Source organism: Anastrepha ludens, chromosome 4 (genome assembly GCF_028408465.1).
Source record: "Anastrepha ludens isolate Willacy chromosome 4, idAnaLude1.1, whole genome shotgun sequence".
Classification (NCBI taxonomy): domain Eukaryota; kingdom Metazoa; phylum Arthropoda; class Insecta; order Diptera; family Tephritidae; genus Anastrepha; species Anastrepha ludens.
The window spans coordinates 30,404,031-30,425,666 of NC_071500.1; the positions used below are offsets into that span (position 1 = coordinate 30,404,031).

Sequence of the window (21,636 nt, forward strand, 5' to 3'; positions counted from 1 at the left end):
AGCGGGTGACGCAAACGCAGCACACTCATCGTTCGTAATCCACACACTCTAAACCCACCCTCCTAACCATCCCAGCATCACCTCTCCTGGCCCTCTCCCTGCATCCCATCGGTCTTTCTCTTTCACCGAACCTCCTTCATGATGGCATCACAAAGGACGAATCCGTTTCTTTTCGTCCAAGTGTGCTCATTCCTTGGGCAACCATACCAACCTAACCTAGCTAGGAGTAGAGCAATGTTGTTGGGAAAAATACCATTTTGACTCTCTTACGGAACTATCCGGTGCTGTGATAAAACCTATCCTACGCTTCATAAGAGCGTCTAATTGGCTCCATGAAAACTAACAGTAAGCTTCCCGCGTTACACAGTGGTACCACAACGGACCTACATGGTCTAAGTGAGTTTAGCTACTCTAAGCCGACTGCCACAAAAGCCTAACGTAATCTAAGTAACCTAATTTGCTTGCATTTTACTGGCGAATTCCTGCAACTTAATTGCCACACTTCGTTTGCTTTATTTTCATTACTCAAGAGCACGCGCTTACAATTATGTCGCACAACATGTACTGCATGCTACGAACTACGTCGACTTTGGCTCCCGAAACTCGCTTTTATGTAATCTAATACCAAAGCACAGGCTCATCAGACTTGTGAAAATTGACGCTAGAAACGATGACTGGCTGAGTAGCCAAGTGTGTTTCAGCGCATCCATATAAAAATCAATCGCCTTAGACTATAATAATGCATCACTTTGATAGCTTGATGTTAAATTTCTGCATTACAAATATGATTATGATTTTAAAATTTTAATCACTTTGCACAAGTAGAAGCTTGCTTCCCCCTCTCATATTTGTATACTAAATTATAAAAATACTATATTAAATAATCTAAAGCGTTTCACATTACTTTCCACTTACTTGTCTTCTCCTGGTAATATGGATCATCGGTGTCAGTGAAGAACCAAGTCTGAAAAATATAGATAAAAAATACTAGAGAATTCGGTATAATTAAATAGAAAAAAATCAAAGAAAATGTACTTAGTTGCTTTGCTAAATTAAATACCGACGAGGAGCCGCGATGGCGTAAGTAATTGTGGGAAGCCCGCTGCGTGATAAATATTCATGCTCGCTGACTTCAAAAGGTAAAGAAAAAAATTTGAATTCATACATTTGTATGAATTAGGGTGGTACTTAAATGTTGGAAGAAAATTTTTGCAACAAAGTTCACAAGCCTCAACCCCTACTGTGGTGGAAGATAACATACATATCGGGTATTTTTTAAGAGCTTGGAAACTTAAAATGATAATACAAAACAGAAATATTGTTGGAATTGATTTTTTTATTATAATTCGAATATGATATTCGGCATATGCCCATCTGAGTTATATGACTACCTTTTTTAGACTACTTCTTCCAATAAATCTGGCTGTAAGGCGCCAATGGTGACTTGAATATCAATCAATCGCTTGCTAAGCACGCTGTATGGCAAGTTGCGTCATCTTTTTGGAACCAAATGTCGTCGATGTTTAGCTGATGAATTTTTGAAAACAAAAATTTTGTCAGCATAGCTTGGCAGTGCTCGCTATTCATCGTAACGGCAGCTTCTTCCTCATTTTCAAACAAATAAAGATCGAAGGTGCCACCAGTGCTGTATGAACTTCGCGGACAAATAATTTGTTTTTTTTTTTCAAAGTAAATTCCCACACTTTTAAAGCCTTGTTCTGGCGTTAACGATTCATAATGCCTTGCCAAACCTTGCTGAACATAAATGTTAACATGGTTTGCCATTCTCAGCTGTAAAACCAAAGTTATCGATATCGACAGTTTTCAAGCAGCTAGAAAACACCAGATACATTTTTGTCTCGACTAGAGCCTACTAAGGCCTGTGGCAGAGCGGGTAAGTTTTAGATTCATCTAAGCTGACTCAAAAAAAGTCAATTAATTATCACGTAAAATAAATGAATATAAAATGATTATTAAATTACTTAAGGTCAAAAAAGTCCTGGTAAATTACTTAGTTTAAATACTAAGGTGGTAAAGCGGAAGAATATTATAAAATTATCTGTTTAATATATATATTATTAAAGTTTTATTTATTTTCAAACAGTTTTAATTTTTTGAATCTCTCGGAAGGAATCTGAACTCTGATCCTTATGCGATACCCCTTAACCGTCTTTAATCAGAACCAAAATTTATTAGTATTTGTCATATCTTTGACCGTTCCATTACCAATTAAGAGAATGAGACCGGAAAAAAGGTCATTTGATATTTTCTAAGGATCCCCCTAATGCACTCCCATTTCTGTAGAACTATTGCTATATGTTTACTTATGTACAGTTATATATGTACACATATAACTACAGATATTCGTTTTCTACTTGTGACGAAAAGTCATTTGCAAGACGCCTGAATTTTTCTTATTTTTTCCTTATAAGAAATTCAACAAATCAGATAAGAAAAATTTCCCACACACACAGCCTACTTGTATTGTGGGAAATGTAAAGAATACCTACATGAAAGTAACGCATCGCTGGCTGCTCTGTGTAACAAGCAATACTTCCTTCCAACCAAATTTAAATTTATGCGTTTTCTTCAAAATATGTAGTTTATGTTGGAGTTGATGTAGTGGCGGTGGTGGCGTGGCGGTTGGCTCAATTGGTTTGTTTGACTTGAAGTTGTAAAATTTAGTTGAAACTTACAATATAAATAGGGATTTAGGGGTGGAATATGTTTAAAATTGCATTTTGTGCTTAATTAATACGAATTGGAAACCAAACAATGCAGAGAGTGGGAATTGGTAAATGAGGAGGAAAATGTTTCTGACTAAATATTTGAATGTGTATTAGTAGACATAAACAAGACCTTGGGAATGCACTGAACTTATATATAATATTATCTATTATACTATAAAATATATGTATCACAGTAATTGTCGCGTGCATCCTTCATTAGGTGTTTGGCAAAGTTTCTTCTCCAACTATTGATATTTCCTTATAAATGGAAGGGCCTACAGTTACACACCGCCTTCGAAATGTAGCATATGGTTTTTATAAGTCGATTTTTCGTAGCAGAAATACACTCGAAGGGTTACTATGGCCTTAAGGCCTGCTTCAAAAGTGCCTTTCTACGCGAGCAGGAACAACGAGGCCTGATTGATTATTAGAGAGCCCAATCTGGCATGCGGCAATCGAAAAGGCTCATAGATCCAGAACGGGTAAAGGCAGAAGCAATCCTTAACCTAAGCAGAAAGGACATGAAACTTTACACTGAACTACTAACACTGAACAGAACACTGTAAACTTAATTATCACATGAAAAAGATAGATGTGATAGAAAACGTTTCTTGTTGACTCTGCAAAGAGGCACAAGAAATAGCTGAACACGTTCTAAGCGACTGCCCAGCAATGGCACGCCGCAAACTACCATAAATTACCTGGGAAATGGGGCTATAAAACGAAACCTCCTGGTAGAAATTAAGCCTATAGCAGCTTTAGAATTTATTAATAGCCTAAAACTGTTCGAGGTGGCTACAAGGCTGCACAATACATATATTCAGGTCGCAGTGCACGAACAGCCAATCAATAATAATAATAATAATGGCCTTAAGAAAGGCGGCCGCTATTAGAAAAACCACAGTGGATTTTGCACCCGGGGTGACCGAATGAGAGTCCCGCGCAAGTTACTCAGCTACGGCGGCCGGCAAAACACATATCGCTAAAGCATAATATCTTTATAAAAATTTGAGTTGGAAAATGTGCTGGAAATTTCACAAAAAATTTGCTATATTCTTTTGTATCCGGATTGCAAAAGAACACGCGAGATCGGTTATATTTTACATGTAATTACAGTTGCTCCATTTTTATCTTTTTATTTTTGATATTTAATTGGAATTTCTCAACTACTTTCCAGTGACCCATACACAGAATTAACTTTTGGTACCCTACAATATTAAGCCTCTTATTTCGAGAAGCATTAGCAAGTGGCGAACAGATGAAGCAGCTGGTATAAATGCACATATCTTGGGAGCGCTGAAATAGAGCTGCCTAAAATTACATTTGTTTGTAACATAATGAGTTACACCAGTATTATGAGGTATAACCGTACTCGCTGGCGACGAATCTTGTTCGATAACTTTGTCATTGCTTTCAGATCAGGTTAGCCAAGCAGGGAGATAGCGAGCAGAGAAGTGATGAATATAAGAGGCTTACTATTAAACAAGTCGTGTCTACTTATCCGCTATCAACTCAAACCGGTTATATCAAGGCGCATCTATTAAAAGTGGCACACACTCGTTGTCAATATAGAAAAGGCCCTAAATCAAAAAGAAATAGCCCTATGTTCCTTTATGAACATAGAGGGAGCCTTCGACAACGCAAATTACAAATCCATGGAAACAGCACTCGAAAAAAGAGGTGCAAACCCAATATTAACACACTGGATAAGCCAAATGCTTAATCAGAGGACTATTAAAGCCTCGTTAGGCCAAGCTGAACTTAATGTCACAACAGTAAAGGGATGTCCGCAAGGAGGAGTTCTTTCTCCACTGCTATGGTCCCTACTAGTTGATGACTTGGTGCAGCACCTAAACAATAAGGGATTTATAACCATTGGTTATGCAGATGACATATCTGTTATAATAAAAGGCAACCATGAAAGGACACTAACAGACTTAATGCAAAATGCCTTGAGCGCAACATGGGAATGGTGTAAAAAGGAGGGGCTGTCGATCAACCCTAACAAAACCACAATAATCCCCTTCACAAGAAAAAGAAAGTTAGAGTTTCCTGCATTGAAAATAAATGAAACAGTGATAGAACTAAAGGAAGACCAATCATACTGTATGGGGCACTAGTATGGTGGAGCAAATCTATCCAACAAACAGCGATAACCAAACTGGGAAAAGTACAAAGGCTTGCTTGCCTATGCATCACAGGGGCTATGAGAACTACCCCAACAGCTGGCATAGAAGCACTCCTTAATCTCCCACCACTTCATATAGCAATCCAAGAGGAAGCAGCTACGCAAGCACTCATGCTACACATGAAAGTAAATTTCAAATTGGGCAACCTCACCGGTCACCTAAATATCCTAAATAAAATCAAAAACACCATAAGCATGGCTCAAGTTTCAGACCACATTGACCCAACCCTCTGTTTCACAAAAGGATACACAGTTACCTTTCCTGAGAGGATCGAGTGGAAAACAAACCCGAAATGGATGAATGATGATTCACAAAAACGGTACACTGATGGATCAAAAACACCTTATGGTGTAGGAGCAGGTGTAGTGGGGCCCAGAATCCACAAATCATACACTCTCACCAGGGACACCACTATCTTCCAAGCGGAACTATACGCAATAATGGAAGCAGTAAACATCATGCAACGCAGAAACCACAAGAGAGTAAAGATTAAAATACTCTCGGACAGCCAATCAGTTCTAAAAGCTTTAGATAGCTATACATACAACTCAAAAACCCTCTTAGAATGCCACAAGGCACTCAATAATCTGGCATCCAAAAACAATGTTTCATTAATTTGGGTACCGGGACATGAGGGATATGACGGCAACGAAAAGGCAGACTTTCAAGCCAAAAAAGGGGCAGATGAAAACTTCATCGGACCTAGTCCTATGTTCGGATTCAACAAAAACAACCTAAAACAAAAAGTAAAATACTAGGCCAAAACTCTACTAAATCAGCATTGGAACAATGTAGAGGGTCTTAGACACTCCAAAAAGTTCCTAAGTTTCAACGCTAAAAGAGCCAACATGGCCCTCACGTTAAACAAAAAGAGCATTCGCACTCTCACAGGCGCCCTCACGGGTCACTTCACCTGCAAAAAACACTTACATAAATTAGGCATAACTAACACCAGCACCTGCAGATTCTGCTGCGAAGATGAGGAGTCTATGGAACATCTCATTATCGAATGTCCGGGTTTGGCACATAGAAGGAAAAGGTTTTTAAACAAGTTCATGCTTACAGATGAAGACCTTCAATCACTCCCTCAGAAGGAGCTGGTACAATTCATAAGCATACTTAACAGTCAATAGACAGCATAGGGTGCACAATAGATCAATATGGTCGCAGTGCTAAAGGGCCCCACCTTAACCCTTTACAACCATTAACCATTAAAAGTGGCAGCGCTAGGTCAACAGCAATGTTTTGTACCATACGTTTGATTGTCAAGGCAAAGTATTTGCAAAGTAGAAACCAAAGAATGAATTCGCTTTGCTCCATTTGGGCCGAAAGGAAACACACAAATACGCTGATTTACCGATATCACTTGTAATAGATTGAGTTTGAGTTATATCAACTCAATTAGGATATTTTGAGTAGTTGCTTTCTATGTAATTCGCCAAACTCCCTAGTGTTCTTTTGCAGGTCGGATAAAAAAGAACACTGCTATTATATACTTATTACTTGTTGCACTTTTTCTTACTTAATTTTGTATGTTTCAGTTCGCGTCGTTTTTTTCGCGGGGACAAATAAATTTGTTTAGAGCTTCTTGTGTTTCACTTTATTTACACTCCGTTTTTGACGTTGAGACAATTCTGACATTTTCAGGTTGCTGACAAGTTGTCACGCGAAAACAATGGGTGTTGTAAAGGCAGTTGTCAACATTCGCTGGCAACATCATTTATTTTCACGTGAACAGGAGTAATTGTCAAAAATAAGCAAATCAAAATGAAAAAAATTAAAACAGGAAAATTTTTAATTTAAAAAATTTCCTTATTGAAAGAAGCTGCTCGCATAATGGGTGCAGAAATCATGACATTATTGACTGAGGTGATGAAACCCATCTCCTTTCTCTTATTGGAGTTCTTGGGATTTCTATTATTTACCCATTCCTCCATTAATTCTAGGAATTGTGTCACTTTTCACGAAATTTGAAATAAGAAAATGTAATATAAGCATCGGTGAAAAAATGTTGCTAGCATCATGTTGGCAGCATGTTGCGAGCTTTTTCACAGGCTGAAGAGAGTACAACTTTGTTATGAAATTATGTTTCAATTTCACTCATATTTCACGACCAAGAATTTCATTTCAACTTTGACAGCCATTAGCGTTTTAAGGCTAGTATTGATTTCACAGTCGTGAAGTTTCGCCAGCAATGCATTTGGCTTGCCGTGAATTGTTGCTAGCAACATTGATTGTCAAATAGGAAGAAACGTGAAATGTATGCGCATCACTCCAGAAGATATTGGAAAATTTTGGTAAGAAGAGTTTTTAAAAATATTAACAAATAAATTGATTTGAATTGAATATTCTGAAAAAAATATATATTACAAAAAAATCATTTTAAAGAAGATTTACTTGCACTCTTTGCGAAGACGTTTCGTTTAAAAATGCACTTAAGGCACTTCACACGCCAGTTTTTGTCCAATTTTAAATGACATTTGACAATACGAATAGGCGTGAAAAAATGTTGCTAGCGTCATGTTGCTGGCATCATGCTGCTAGTATGTTGCGCGGTGTTTTAATGGTGTGAATTGAGTACTACATTGCCGTGTAATACATACGAAATTTCATGCATATTTCACGGCAATGTAATTGTGTCGTTTTTGACAGCCATTTCACGTGCAACGCGAGCTTAGTACGCGAACTTTCGTTGAAAAAAAGTTGCCTTTTTTGGTATATTATATTGAAAGAAAACTATTTTGAGATAGGTTTGGTCAAAAATTACAAAACGACTGGATTTTTGTACGAGCATATTGGTCTTTGATTTCACAGCGGAGAACACAGGGCAACGCTTAAGGAAAAGTAAATATGTTTTCCATAAAGACCAAAAACATTCGAATTCAAAATATGATATGAATAGATATAATATGATAGATAATAGATACATTTTTTTTAAATAATCAGTAATAAGTTAGTTGTCTCTGTAGGAATACATATACACGCACGTGACTGTATACACAAATATATTCACCCATACGTACGTATTTAGCTAACAGATATATCCATTGCAGACAGAGTATTACTCAGCAACGACAAATTTTACTTCAGTTGAGTGGAATATTGAATTAAGAAATTGTTGCCAAAACAAGAAAAACTGCAATCGCAGACGACGGGCAAACGTCGTCAACTGACTGACCAACAGAAATAGATTTTAGAGTAGTCGGGCACATACGATTTTTTTTGGTTTTCGGCATGCATGAAACTGCACATCGATACGAGTAAGAGCGCTGCGGTGCATAACATACGTACGTACATATGTGGGTATACAATTTCGAGCAAAAATGGGAGTTCAAAATGCAGCTGTGCAGGCAAAAGCCAAGTAAGCATTCGCCAACCATCAGGCAACAAGTTTGTGGCTCAGCGACAAAACGAGCGAAGAGTTTGTGCAAAGCCCAGCGATTAAAGATAACGCGGCGCCCCATAAAGGAAAAATGTAAAAATACAAAAGGCAAAAGAAAAGCACATATTCAGCGCGAATTCGGAAAAATAAATAATAACAACGGCAAAAAATATTGAACTGGTCTGCTTCTGGCAAAATTACATACATTGCGCCACACAAATAAACGCACAGCCACTCTATTCAAAGGCTTGTCTAGCGCACTTGGTATCTATAGTAAATATTATTAAAATAGAAATTTTTTCTCATTATTATAGTTATTAAAAAAGTATAGTTATTTTGATGCTAAATACTTTAATTAAAGCAGCTATTAATTTTTTTCGTTTCATCATAACCACACATTCGAGCTTAGTAGTCGTATTTAGCGAGTCACAGCAAACAGGTAGCAGCAAGCAGGGTTACAATTTTGATTTTTTCCTATTTATTTGGTCTCCAAATTGTAAAATTTTGTTTAAACTACGCTAAACTTACAGCCTCGCAAATTCAAGCTAAAATACTGCACTTTTGCTACATATTCTGATTAAAGTATCGCCAAAGCTTCAATTTATGTCCAGTTGAGGCCATTCGAAAAATAGTATAATCAGCAATCAAGTTCACCGTTACCTCAACTAATCAAAATATAATCATTTCTCAATTATTTATTCCTATGAGATCAATCACTCGCTTTGACTAAGCGTTTATTGACGAAGCCTCTGCGAGTGCCTCTACAATTGGTAAGCGTGGCTGCAAGCAATTAATTTGATCATTAAATAAATACACAAATAAGCAATGGAGAAGTCTTGAAAAAGTTAATTGGATTTGCTAAGCAAACGCTTGTCAATGGGCGTTTGACGCGATCAACGCTGGATGAACGGGCAGCATAAAATCGCAGCTGCGCAAGTGTTCTGCCGTCACGTACACTGTCTCACTTAACCAAAAGTCTGCAAGTGTGACTTACGCTGCTGCTGCCACCGCATTTCAATGCAATTTCGAGCGATTTTGAAGCATAGGTTTTTGTTGGCGGGTCAAAAATGCCACAATACTTAAACCATATTTTCGCTTGGACTTTCACCATCGCATTGGTGGGGCGAGAAGCAAGTATGGTTTAGCTGGATGGGTACATTAAGGCGGGTCAATTTGCGCGGAAATATTATTTTCAACAGCGTTTTTAGCAGACTCGGATTCTACATCAAATTAGTAGAAAAAAGTTCATTGTAGTAAACATCTAAAGTCAATTTCGAGTGTTTAAAATTTTAAAAGAAGTCACTGCGCCGTTTTGCAATATTCGCAATATGGTATTGAATTTTTCATGTAACATTTTGTTTTTGTAAATTTTTTATGAAAACATAGTTCATTGTATAACAGAAACGTTATAAATCAAAGTTACAAGCTTTGTACAAAATTAAAAAAAAACTTGTCATCAAAATTTTAAATTTCATAACCAGAGCCTTTAAGTTCTTCCATAAAATTTTAATGCATATATTGTAATAAAGTGTAAGTTTGAAGTCGATTAAAAATCTTTGACGATTTCGTAAGCAAGAAAATGCTCAGTGTCGTGTGCAACAAACAATTATTTCTGGCATATATTTTTATTTCAAAATTCCACGGCGCTACAAAGCTACAAAGTTTTATGCATTTTCTGTATATTTTAAAAGGAAAAATTACAGATTTTTTTTTTTTTTGTGTTTGTTATATGCAACTCAAACAAGTAGAAAAAAAATTAGTTTTAACATTTAGCGCCTCTTAAGCTTCCTTAAATAAAAAAATTATATAAAAAATAAATAATTCGTACTAAAAAATTCACAAGTGCAAGTTTGTATTAAGAAATAATAATATTCTTAGCACTTAGGTAGGTAGGTATAATTGTACCCAATTGACACAGCTAAGCCTGCTGTAGGCACATTTTGATATCACCAGGGCTGTCCACTCGTCCCACTCTACACCGTCCTCATTGAACCAACCTGTGGCTTTAATGTATCCAACACTCTTTGTTAGTTTTATATTAGTTACCCCTGCCAAATTATTAAAAAAAAAAACGTTTTCCTAGAATATTTTTCCTTCTTCTACACAGAGCCATGCACCCGCATAAAAAGTCAATATCGGGTGCTCCCAGTATGCTGGCATGCCAGCCTATAAGACCATGCCCTGTTAGAACCCAGAAAAGAATTCTCAGGTTCTACGTGTTAAGTTTCATCAGTCGGCTAGTACGACTCATATTCCATTCTTGCCACGTCATCCGTCTTGTTGCTCAGGTCAGGGACTGAGTCCATAGCACGTTGGCAGATTTGATGGTGTGTCTATCTATTAGTAGCTTATAAGTTGTTAGAGGTATAGATATGATCGCGATTGGCTATCTGAGTTTTTTTTTTATTTCTCAAGTGGTGAGCAAACTTTTCTTTATGACAAATAGGCTTTCCCTGATAGCCACAATTTCAGCTTAAAATACACTACAATGATCTGGTGGCTGAAAGGAAATGCTGGCACTCATCTTCTCAGAGTGAAAGCCTCCGCCTACGTGTTTATTCAGCTTAAATCCATCAGTATAGATACTGACTCCACTTCTATTGTCCGTTACCCCATTGTACAGTTTCTCTCGTTGGGAAAGTTGTGGTAAAGAATGTATTTAAGTGCAGCTCTACCGAGTTACGCAAGTCTGTTGTTTGATGTAAGAAGGGATATTCGTCGAGTAGTTTTGCGTGTCCCTTTCTGTTAATGACGAAGTGAGAAGGTTCTCTCAACCTGAGTGCGAATTGCTGTAGGACTCAAACGGTAGTAGATGCAGCAAGACATTCATCGCTGCCGTGGGCGTAGTCTTTAGTGCCCCCGCTTTTTTGGGGGGTTCTCAATTTGGAAGGCTCGTAATTGGCTTTAGAGCTATGCTGTAGTGGACTTGTTTCCCTAAAATTTTATCCTTATGCATTATATCTACTAGGAACGATGTCGAAATAAATTTGCGCGCCATAATGTGCATACATGCACACATACATACATACATACACGTATACATATACATATGTATATATGGGTACAATAAGTGGCATGCATGAGCAATTGTTGCATACGAGCATAAGAGGTAAGGCGCCAACACGCAAAGCCACATTGTGGCAGGCAACTCTTGACCAGCTCCGGGTCAGCCCAGAAGCTACTGCAAAATACCGTTTGTGGCAGCCACAACCGCAGTGCCTGCGATCAAAGCAAAATGTTTAGCGAAGAAAAAAGCTAAACAGCTAAAGCAACAAGACATAAATCGCGTACTCGTATCGTTGAACTCGTTTTTATTTCAAAAAATTTCCTACTTTTAATTTTTTCTATATTTTCATTTCTTTTTCTCTTTTTCTTTTTCCCTTCATTCTGTGCTTTTCCGCCTACAGCCACTCGTACACGCACACCTACTTATGTATGTATTTTTATAGATGACCGGGCGCTGTTACTTACTTATTCGTTATTATTTTCGTTTTTATTTAGTTATTTTTGCTTTTCAAGTTGTTGTTCCTATTGTTGGCGCGCATGCCTTCTGTGGGGTGCGGTTTGACTTTGGCGCACGTACGCCTCACGGCAGTACAAAAATTCGTTACTCGCTGAACGTTGCCACCGCGCGCACACCATTTCCCATTCACTGTCGGTGCTACAAAAAATGTTATTCTTTTCTTCTATTTTTTCTCGCTGCTATTAGCTGCTGAGTTGCGGTTGCAGCTGCTGTTGCAGGACGACACCCCCGCAAATTACTCACTCGCACGAGCTAGATTTTTATTCATGTTTGCTTTGTTTTATTTTTCGAAATAATTTCGTACCTTTGTTTCCTGCTGCTGTGTGCTCTTTTTGTTAATGTTTGCACATATTTTCGTTTTAATGTTTGTTCTTTTTTTGGATTTTTGCAATGAAGTTTCTAGTTTGTGTTTTTTTATTTTGTTGTTACGCCTGCCGCACTTTGAACATGAAATTGTTGCCCCAAAAGGTACTAATCTAACAGCTGCAAACAGACGTTTCTGTTTGTTTCTAATTTTAAAGCCAACCTCAATTTTACAAAAACGTGACTTGTGCACAAAAAAAAAAGCCTTAAAATAAATTTAATTAAACCAGCTACTTTTTGAATTGAGCTGCATTTGACAAAAAAGTCATAACTGTTCCACTATAAATTAAAAGTATGCTCTTATCAGATACCTCTTTACTGGTTATTTAATAGACTTGTTGCCTTTAACGGAGTCGTTGGTATTATTATTACTGTGCCGAAAAACACGACAGCCCTCTAGCCGTAATCGATAAGTATTTTTAAGGGACGTTTTTTATATTTTTGTCGTTTTGTGTAGTATTCATTAGGGCACGCTTCTGCCACTTGCTTTGTGCAAAGAGAACGCAGAAAATAAGAAAATGCATTTCCTTGCCCTTTCCGCTAACACAACTCAGCCTGAAAATTTCGCCATATAAAACTTAACTCATTATGATAAGGTTATAATTAGATCAAATTGTTTCTTTTTTTTTTTGTGTATTAAATTTCCTAACTAGGTTAGGTTAGGTTAGCCTGGTTGGCAACAAGCCACGCATAGACCTTTTGGTCCCTAGCGATACCAGATGGAGACCGACCTCTATGAATACCGAAAGTAGACATCATGTAGGATGTCAGCGCTTTTGGCGAATCAAAGCACCGCTTTTGTGACGTCCTCCAGACCCTCAAACAATGGGGCTCTCAGGCATTTTAAACGCGTTTTTGATAATGCGGGCAAACGCACAGAAGGTGTTCTAAAGTTTCCTCAACATCCTCTCTGCATTTTCTGCATTTGTCCGTGTTAGCAATCCCTATCTTGTACGCATGTGCAGCCAATAGATTACGACCTGTTAGCATACCTGTGATAGTTCTGCAGCCCTTTCGCGAGAGCGTAAGTACGAATTGAGTCAGTTTTTTGTCGTTATTTCTACGAATGACTTTAGCTGTTTTGCATGTGGTCAGATTAATCCACCTAGCTTCCACTCGCCTTTTCATGTAGTCGTCCATTTCGTTGTATATAGTATTTAGCGAATTTGTTATGTCGTTCTCTTGTTAAAAAGGTAGTCTAAAAGCACTTTTTGCTATCTCATCTACTATTTCGTTCCCCAAAATGCCTTTGCGAACAGGTACCCAATAGATATGCAGCCTATTGTTTGTGGCTAGCCTTTCTATGGCATCCCTGCTCCGTCGAACATTTTTGGACTTAATACAATATGAGCTTATTGCTGCTTGACTGTCCACGTATATATTAATTCTTACGTTCTTTCTTGTTCTAGTGTAGGCTAGCTCCGCGGCTTTCCCCACAGCAAAAACTTCCGATTGGAAAATACTGCTGTGGTCTGGCAGCTTGATAGGCTGCCTTATCCCTAGTTTTGAGCACTCTGAAGTTTTAGAGCCGTCTGTATATATATGAAAAGTTATGTGGCCAGGTTTCATGCCTTTGTGCCATCCCTCCTCTTCTATTGTAGTGCGAAACCTTCTGGCATGCTGAGAATCATTTCCAGCGCCGCCGTTGGAGTGGTTTTCATCGCTCCTGTTAGGCACAGAGCAGCGATGTCCGTTTTTCCGGCGTTTATCCCTACCATTTTAAGTGTACCATTTTAAGTGTGTTATTCATCACATTACTGATGGTGTCCAGGTACTTTCCCATAACTACTATGGCTATGTCATCTGCATATGAATTTCCTAACTAAGTTTTGCTAAAAGAACTGACTGGTTTGCTGTAACCAGCAAAAATTTACCATTTAAAAAGCATTGGCAGAGTAATTGAATGAATAAAAACAACAGATGTTTTCAACATCTAGCTACGAAAGGTGTGTCATAGGAATTTCTAACAAATCTTGGAAATGTTAAATCAATTATTGGTAGCTGCTTCCTACTCTTTCATATAATAACTTGTGCATTCCTCATGCCCGTGATTTAAACCACGTCGTATCTATAGAAGGTGGTGTAATTCGAATAATTGATTTCTTCTGCTTCATTTCGCCCTAATTTAGAAATGCCAGTAAAACGCATGGTGAAAAGATTTCAAATATGAGCTCTTGAACATACCGCTATTTGACTTCGAGCGAATTCGACAGAATCAGCTGTTGGGCTGACGTCACTTGAGGTTGTACACACACCTGAAAACTGAGACTGTGTTGGTGATATACGAAAAAATCAACCAATAACACTTCGTAGCCGTCTGAACAAAGACTGTGTGGACGAGTGTGTGAAATTAGCGTGCAGAATTCGGCTACCGAATCCCCAAGTGATGTAGCAGCCAAAGTTCGCATTACAATTTTCTTTTTCACAAAAGCCAACTAGTAAGCCTGGCAGTCTATCCAAGATAATCCAAGTTATTTTTTCAATATATTTTATCCGAAAACATTAGAAATAAGTCATAAAAATGTTAAAAATAACTGAAGTTATTTGACTTTAAAGAACTCTGTACTAAAATTTTCAGGATGGAATAAAACTCCAAATTGTTGAGGTAAGAAAAATCTTTAAAGCCAAACAACTGTTATATTCAAACCATCCCTGTGACAAAAAATTAATTTATGTTTACGTTTCAGGTGCCTGTTGCGGTTATGAACAAATTTCGGCCATCAAAATGCTTCTATTGCTTGAACGATTGCCCACATTTTGGACATTGAATAAATCTCAAAATTGCACTTTTTTTAATTTTTCAGTTACTTCTCATTATACTCAAGTCTACAATTAATCCAATTTTTAGAAGGATTGACGACAATATCTAAAGTGCTTGAATAACTAGACGGAGGGAGTCGCTCATACGTCATTTAAACAGGGTCGCGTTGATCAACCAACTTCGGCGTTTGGCGTTGAAGTATCACACTACACTAAGCCACTGTGAAACGCTGGTACAGGAGAGTTGTGACCGTTGATCCTTACAGGATGCATTTCTTAAAAGCCATCCAAAGACGGTTGTTGTGTCAAAAATAACCGATGCTGTGCGTCAAGGTTGTCATGTGACATATTTTGAGAAAGAGGCATCTTTGGACATTAGTGGGACCAGCATACATTCAATATTGTATGAACATTTGGTCGTCAAGAAGACTTTTTCTCGTTGGATGCCTCATAATTTGACAATTAGCCAAAAGAGGATTCGTGCCTATTAATAATAATTATGAGTTGCTATAGCACCGCCTGGTGGATGCATACTGCCACGTGCCGACTGATGTAAAAAAATGTTGGAGAAACTCAGCTGCGGTGGTTCAAAAGAGGTCTATGACATCGTAATAGGTGACGAATCTTGGACCAATGCATAGGAGTCGGAAACGAAACAGCGGTCGACCGTATGAGTGTACCAAACAGAGCTTAATCCAACAAAAGTTATTCGTGGGAGAACCATCTCAAAGCAAGTGGACCACTGTTTGTTCGGAAAATCTGGCCATATCGCAATTGTAGGATTAGAGGAACTTAATATAGTAAATTCTAAATGGTGCACAATAATTTTTTGCCAGAAGTTGGCTGACAATTAAGTTGAACCAACAGCCAAAGACAAATCATCCTTCACCAACACAAAGCGACCTCTCACGTATCGACAGACGCAAGATAGTTTTTAGTATCCAAAAGAACGAATTAATGGGTCATTTGGTTTACAGCCCTGATTTGGCTTCTAAAAATTAATTTTTGTAGCCGAAGATCAAAAACAAAATGCACGCTCAACGTTTTTCAACATCTGAAGAAGCAGTTGAAGCCTTTAAACGGCTCGTTTTGGAGGTATCCCCTTCTGGTCCACTGGCCAAAAAACTTTTTGTAAAGTATAATACCACTTGTAAATCGCTGTATAGGTACCATTCCTTGAGACAGATTCATGTACGATGCTGTATTTTGTTTTATGTTGCATGTTCAATTTGCCCATCAAACACAGCGAAAGTCAAACGCATCGCTCTCAGGTATGATAAGACTCAATTAAATAAGCAGAATAGCACAATTTAATTCAAAAAAAAAAAAAAATTAAATTATAGTTTAACTATCAAAACTCGCATCTCCTTAAGTTGAAATTAGTGGCAAAAGTCGCTCGCTTACCTTTCCCCACTGCATACTACCAGGAGGAAAGTAAATCTCAAACACCAAGTGGTTTTATTTCCAGCACAACTTTGAAATAAGTTTTTTATGGGATTACCGCCAACTTAGTGGAACTAACATATTTGCCAGTGGTTCATGAGAACAACTGCGATCCCTCTCCCTTCCATTCCGTTTCATTCATTTAAGCTCTTAAAACTCTAAGTAACTCCTAAGTTTTTAAGCCCCAAGAGGTATACACAAAAAAAAAACCAAAAAAGAATTAAAAACTAAAACAAAGACACGCTGGCATTGTGGCATTGCACCACATCATTAGCTACCGTTAAGTTGTGTTCTGTTTTTTTTTTTTTTTGTTGCTGAGACTTTCCATATTACACCAGCTGCAGGTCTATACGTACACAATGCATACTTTAAGGCGTTGAGGCAGAAAACCTAATTGTCACCTTCTCTTCAATGGTTCCCATACAATTAAAAGTGTACAGAAAGGCATTTGTGGCAAAGTTATAAAGCTTGAGGTAAATCAAGGAAGCGACAAAGAAGCAGAGAGGAGGACAATTTTAGTTGTGCCGGCTATGCCACATTTGCAGTCTCCTTTTAATTTTCACGTTCTTTGATCACTCTCATACAAACGCCAAACATTCTGGGGAAAAATAAGTTTTGTGTTTCCGCTGGTTTCTGATTAACCGCGAGAAAGTTAATTTTATTTTTATGTACCTAAGCCTTGTAAAAGTATGTCATAAATACAATATATCTGTGTGTCAGTATGCCAGTACATAGGTATGACGTAACAGCAATTAAAGCTAGTGTTTGTCCGAAAGAGGTAGTCTCGTTAAGTAATGAAGGCTAGGCTAGGATGCGATTTTTATTTTATTTTATAAAATTCTTATTATTATCCGAAGGATCTCTAGTAGTAGAAATCAAAATTCGCTTCGGACTTCAAAATTTCGTTGCCAGCCAACAAAATTTCGTTGCAACATGCGAATGCAAAATCTATGTTAAGAGAGCGTCTTAAACAGACATTGAGGCAATTGTGGGATGCATTTTTTGTGAGTTTTGGCAAAGTATCGGGCTTGCAGCTGCATTTTTTCTATTTAGATGTTCATTGTCGGGTGGGGTAAGGAAGATGTGAAAATCAAGCAAAAAAGCTTCAGAGATTAAACAGTCTGCAGATCTTTATTATCATATCAACTCCCTCAGCAACAAAAGCACAGACTGCAATGGTTCTAACACATGGGCGCAAGAAAGTCCGGGTATATGGTTTTAGGTTTATTGCATTCACCTCTTTTTCAGTTAGTACTAAAAAAGACCTTAAAAATACAGCTGTTAAAATTCCATGATATTCTATTCATTAGTTTGTGAGTTATTGTGCTAAGAGTGACGCTACTTTTGTTTTTCTCAAAACGAATTTGGATCAAAAAGAATTTCGTGTTTTAATTTTAGACTGCTTCTTGATGGGAAAAAATGCCGTTCAAACGAAGCAATGCCGTGTTAAGGGGAAACAACAATAAAAGGATGGTTTGCTGTTTTCAAACGTAGAGAGGTCGTAGAGAAACCGATAAGGCACGACGCAGTGAACGTCCAAATGAGGTGGTAACACCAAAAAGCATCCAAAGAATCCACAAAAGCATTTTGAATGATCGAAGAGTGAAGTGGCGTGAGTTCACTGGCATCGTAAATATATAAAAAAATGTCTTGGCTTTGTATTACATGAGCATTTGACTATGAGAAAACTCTGTTCAAAGTGGGTGCCTCGTTTACTCACTGTTTACCAAAACAAGCTTCTCTCAAGTCAGTCAAAACAAGGGTAAAACTACTACTACTGGCTGCTCGCAGATCTAAACTAAAATGGTCGCCGGTAAGAAATTTCGCTCGAATGAAGAGTTTATCGCTAAACGGAGGCAAACGATAAATCGTTCCACAAAAGTGGTATTGCAATGTTAGAGTTGCACTGGATTGTGTGCGTTGTTCTTGATGGACATTACATTACTGAATAATCGTATTTTCTGATTTGGCTCCGTGTGACTTCTGACTATTCCCAAATTTCAAGAGACCACTCCGGGGAACGCGTTTCGAGTCGATTGAGGAGATAAGAGCTGAATCGAAGAAGGTGCTGATGGCTATACCGGAAATGGACTATTTGACATGCTTCGGGGATTGGAATAACCGTTGGCGTAAGTGTATTTCATCGAGAGGGGATTATTTTGAAGGCGATGAAATTGATTTACAAGAATAAATAAAGATTTTTCATTTTACAACCAAATTCACCTGACTTTTTGCCCACAGTAGTAAGTTTGTACTTGTGTGGATTCCAGGTTACTCCGGTGTTCACGGGAATGAAACTGCCGATGCATTGACCAACTGTGAATCAGCTGTTACCCTACAGAGCCTCGAGCCAATAACCAAAATCAGTTATGCAGGAATCTTGAATTGGATCAGCGATTATGTATGCAATTTATATAAAAAGCAATGGCCCGGTCTAGAACACTGCAGAACTGCAAAGAGCTTTCTTCAAAACGAATTTCTACGAATTTTTGGGTTCCGATGTCATGAGAATGTGTAATATTCGTTCTCTCAAACTGGAGTATATCTTCAAGTTTATCAAATATATACATAAAGGGTACATGTTTGGCTGAGCTCCTCTTATTTGTGGCCTGCGCCTTGATGTTGTTTCACAAATGGCCCCTCCATTTCGGTTTTAAGCCGACTCCGAAGGACAGATATGTTTTATGAGGAGCTTTTTCATGGCAGAAATACACAATTTCCATTGCCTGCCTAGGGGCGAACGCTATTAGAAAAAACTTTTTCTTTATTTTGGGGTTTCACCGTGACTCGAACCCCTCTCAATTCTGAATGGTATTAAGGCACCAACCCATTCGGCTACGACAGCCGCGGCAAGTTTACCAAGTAGTCTAGAAAATTCTCACAAGTCTAGCTATCGCTATGTCTCTATTCTATCCTTCTTTTTTCTTACTTCTATTCTTCGCTCCTTGACTAACTACCCTTTTACCTTCCAGCGCTTTAAATGCAACGAGCTTTTTAGCCTGAGTGTTTTAGGAGTTACCAAATCTCTTCTTGTTATGGGCCCGCTTTTTTTCAAATTTCAATTTCAATTTGAAACCATTCCCTTTCTGTGGACCATTTCCGACCCAGTCCAAAGAAAGTAATCACTGGTTTTTGTACAAGGGCTCAAAAAATATATCTTCACAATCTCATGTTGCTTGTATGTATAACGCCTACTCCAACTTTTTTATATGGAACAAAACACCCAACACCATCAGCAGAAAAAATTGTCAAAAATCAACGCGATTTTTGAAACACTTGAAACTTGCACTTTTTTATACAAAAATTCAATGACCAATAAAACCGTGTACCCAAAAATTGTTTAAAAATCTAATTACAAAGTTTCAAATTTTGATGAAAATTTGTTGAATTTTTACAAGTTTTGTACGAAGTTTGAAACTTTGCTTTACATGGTTCTTATTTTTATAAAAAAATAATTGAAATTACAAAATAAATAAATAAATAGTGAAACCGTATCAATATGTGGCGTACGCTTAAATTTGATATGCAGGTGAGCTCACAATAAGCGTCTTCGGAGCATCGAAGCTTTCGAGCTGACTTCCAAGGGTTCGTTCATAACCGTAAGTTTTACATGTAAGAAACTCCTGAGCAGATACTGTGGCCTAAGTCAAGTCGAAAGCGTTTGCTCATAACTAATATAAAATATGGAATATCTGTGCGCCTCATATCCTTGAAACTGATAATTTCAGTCTTAAAAAACACAAAATTTTGAATTTCTACTCGCTCATACTATCATACTAAACTCGCTCAATAAACTTTTCACACTTCTTAGAAGTGGATATAAAAAGCTATAGTGTGATTGATAACCATCATAAAAACGAAAGCAAACTTGCATACAAATTCAATTGAATTAATGAATTGCTCCACACCACCGCCCACTGCGCAAAACTCTCCGTCGAACTGCTGTGAACGTTGTGTGGCGTTGAAAGTTATGATTACGGTTGAGTTCAAAACTCTGTTGTCTGCTTGGACTACCGATTAATTAAAGTTGATGAGCCACGCGCTGTGCTTGGGCAATTAAGTTCGTGACTGTCATACGAGTGCATACAAACAAACATTTGCAAGTATTAAATACCAGTATTTCGTTTTTTACATATGCACGTCCGTATGTATGTATGTATGTTAATAATTCCATTGGGCATATTTAACTATGTGGGTATGAGTCAGTTGTTGCCCTGCAAAAAATGCGACTTGTCCCGGAAGTGTGCAGGATTTGGGACTGAAAGGAATATGCCGCTAAGTATTGTCACCTTTAATAGCTTTACTTGAAATGAAAAATCCACGTTTTAAAGCTTTTGCTATGAAGAGACTAGTTGTGTTATTTTGGGCACCCTAATGGGCTTGAAGTGAGACTATGTAGTCGGTTGAATAGTGGTTGAAATATCTTTCGCTGGCTCGCTGAGCTGTTAGCAACGCAATAGCCGCTGGATTATAGCACTGACATATCCCTTTCACGACAGACGGCTCTACGTTGCCGGAACGGCCCGGATTTATATGACCCGTAGCCGAATAGTTTGGTGCGTGACTACGATTCGGAAAGACGGAGAACGTAGGTTCGAACTTTCGTGAAATACCAAAATTAAGTAAAAGTTTTTTCTGATAGCGGTCGCCCATAGGCAGGCAATGGCAAACCTCCGAGTGTATTTCTGCCATGAGAAAACTCCTCATAAAATACAAAAAAAAAACAAATATCTGCCGTTCATTGCTCGCTGATGTAAAAGTAACAGAAAGTTAGCTTAAAGGTCTTACATGTAAAAGGAGACTAGAAAACTTAACTAATTAAGGCTATGTTAAAAATATACATAGTAACTATTGTTAGAGGAGCAAACATCAAATGAATTTTTTCAATCCTGATTTAACTAGAAATTCTGACATTTTTGATATATTTTCTGAGGAAGTTGTTCTTAACAGTGTAGAAGGTCTTTGGTTTCGGAAGATACTTTTCCTGATTTGTTCAAAATGAGGGCAGTCGTCGATTAGGTGGCAGACCGTTGAAGATGGTGAATGACAGTGTTGGCAGCGTGGAGGGCTGGAACCATTGAAAACGTATGAAAGTGTGGCGATTGTGTGCCCTAGACGAAGGCGGACAAATGAGTTGATATCGTTGCAACAGCAATTTAATGGGTAGTTTGGTTTTATCCTGTTTGGATTATTTACGATATAATGATGGGAAGAGGATCCCCAATTGACCATTTGTGCATTATAGTG

The 21,636-nt window shown here is 37.9% G+C and overlaps 1 protein-coding gene across 2 annotated transcripts in view; it reads right to left on the reverse strand.

Moving 5' to 3' along the window:
• The window catches only part of LOC128861451 (fringe glycosyltransferase), a 214,572-nt gene that overhangs the window by 91,846 nt on the left and 101,090 nt on the right, over positions 1 to 21,636 (reverse strand). For both annotated transcript variants that reach the window (XM_054099590.1, XM_054099589.1), the window contains exon 3: positions 916 to 964. In XM_054099590.1, the coding sequence (XP_053955565.1) occupies positions 916 to 964 (49 nt within the window). The remainder of the gene's footprint in view (positions 1 to 915; positions 965 to 21,636) is intronic.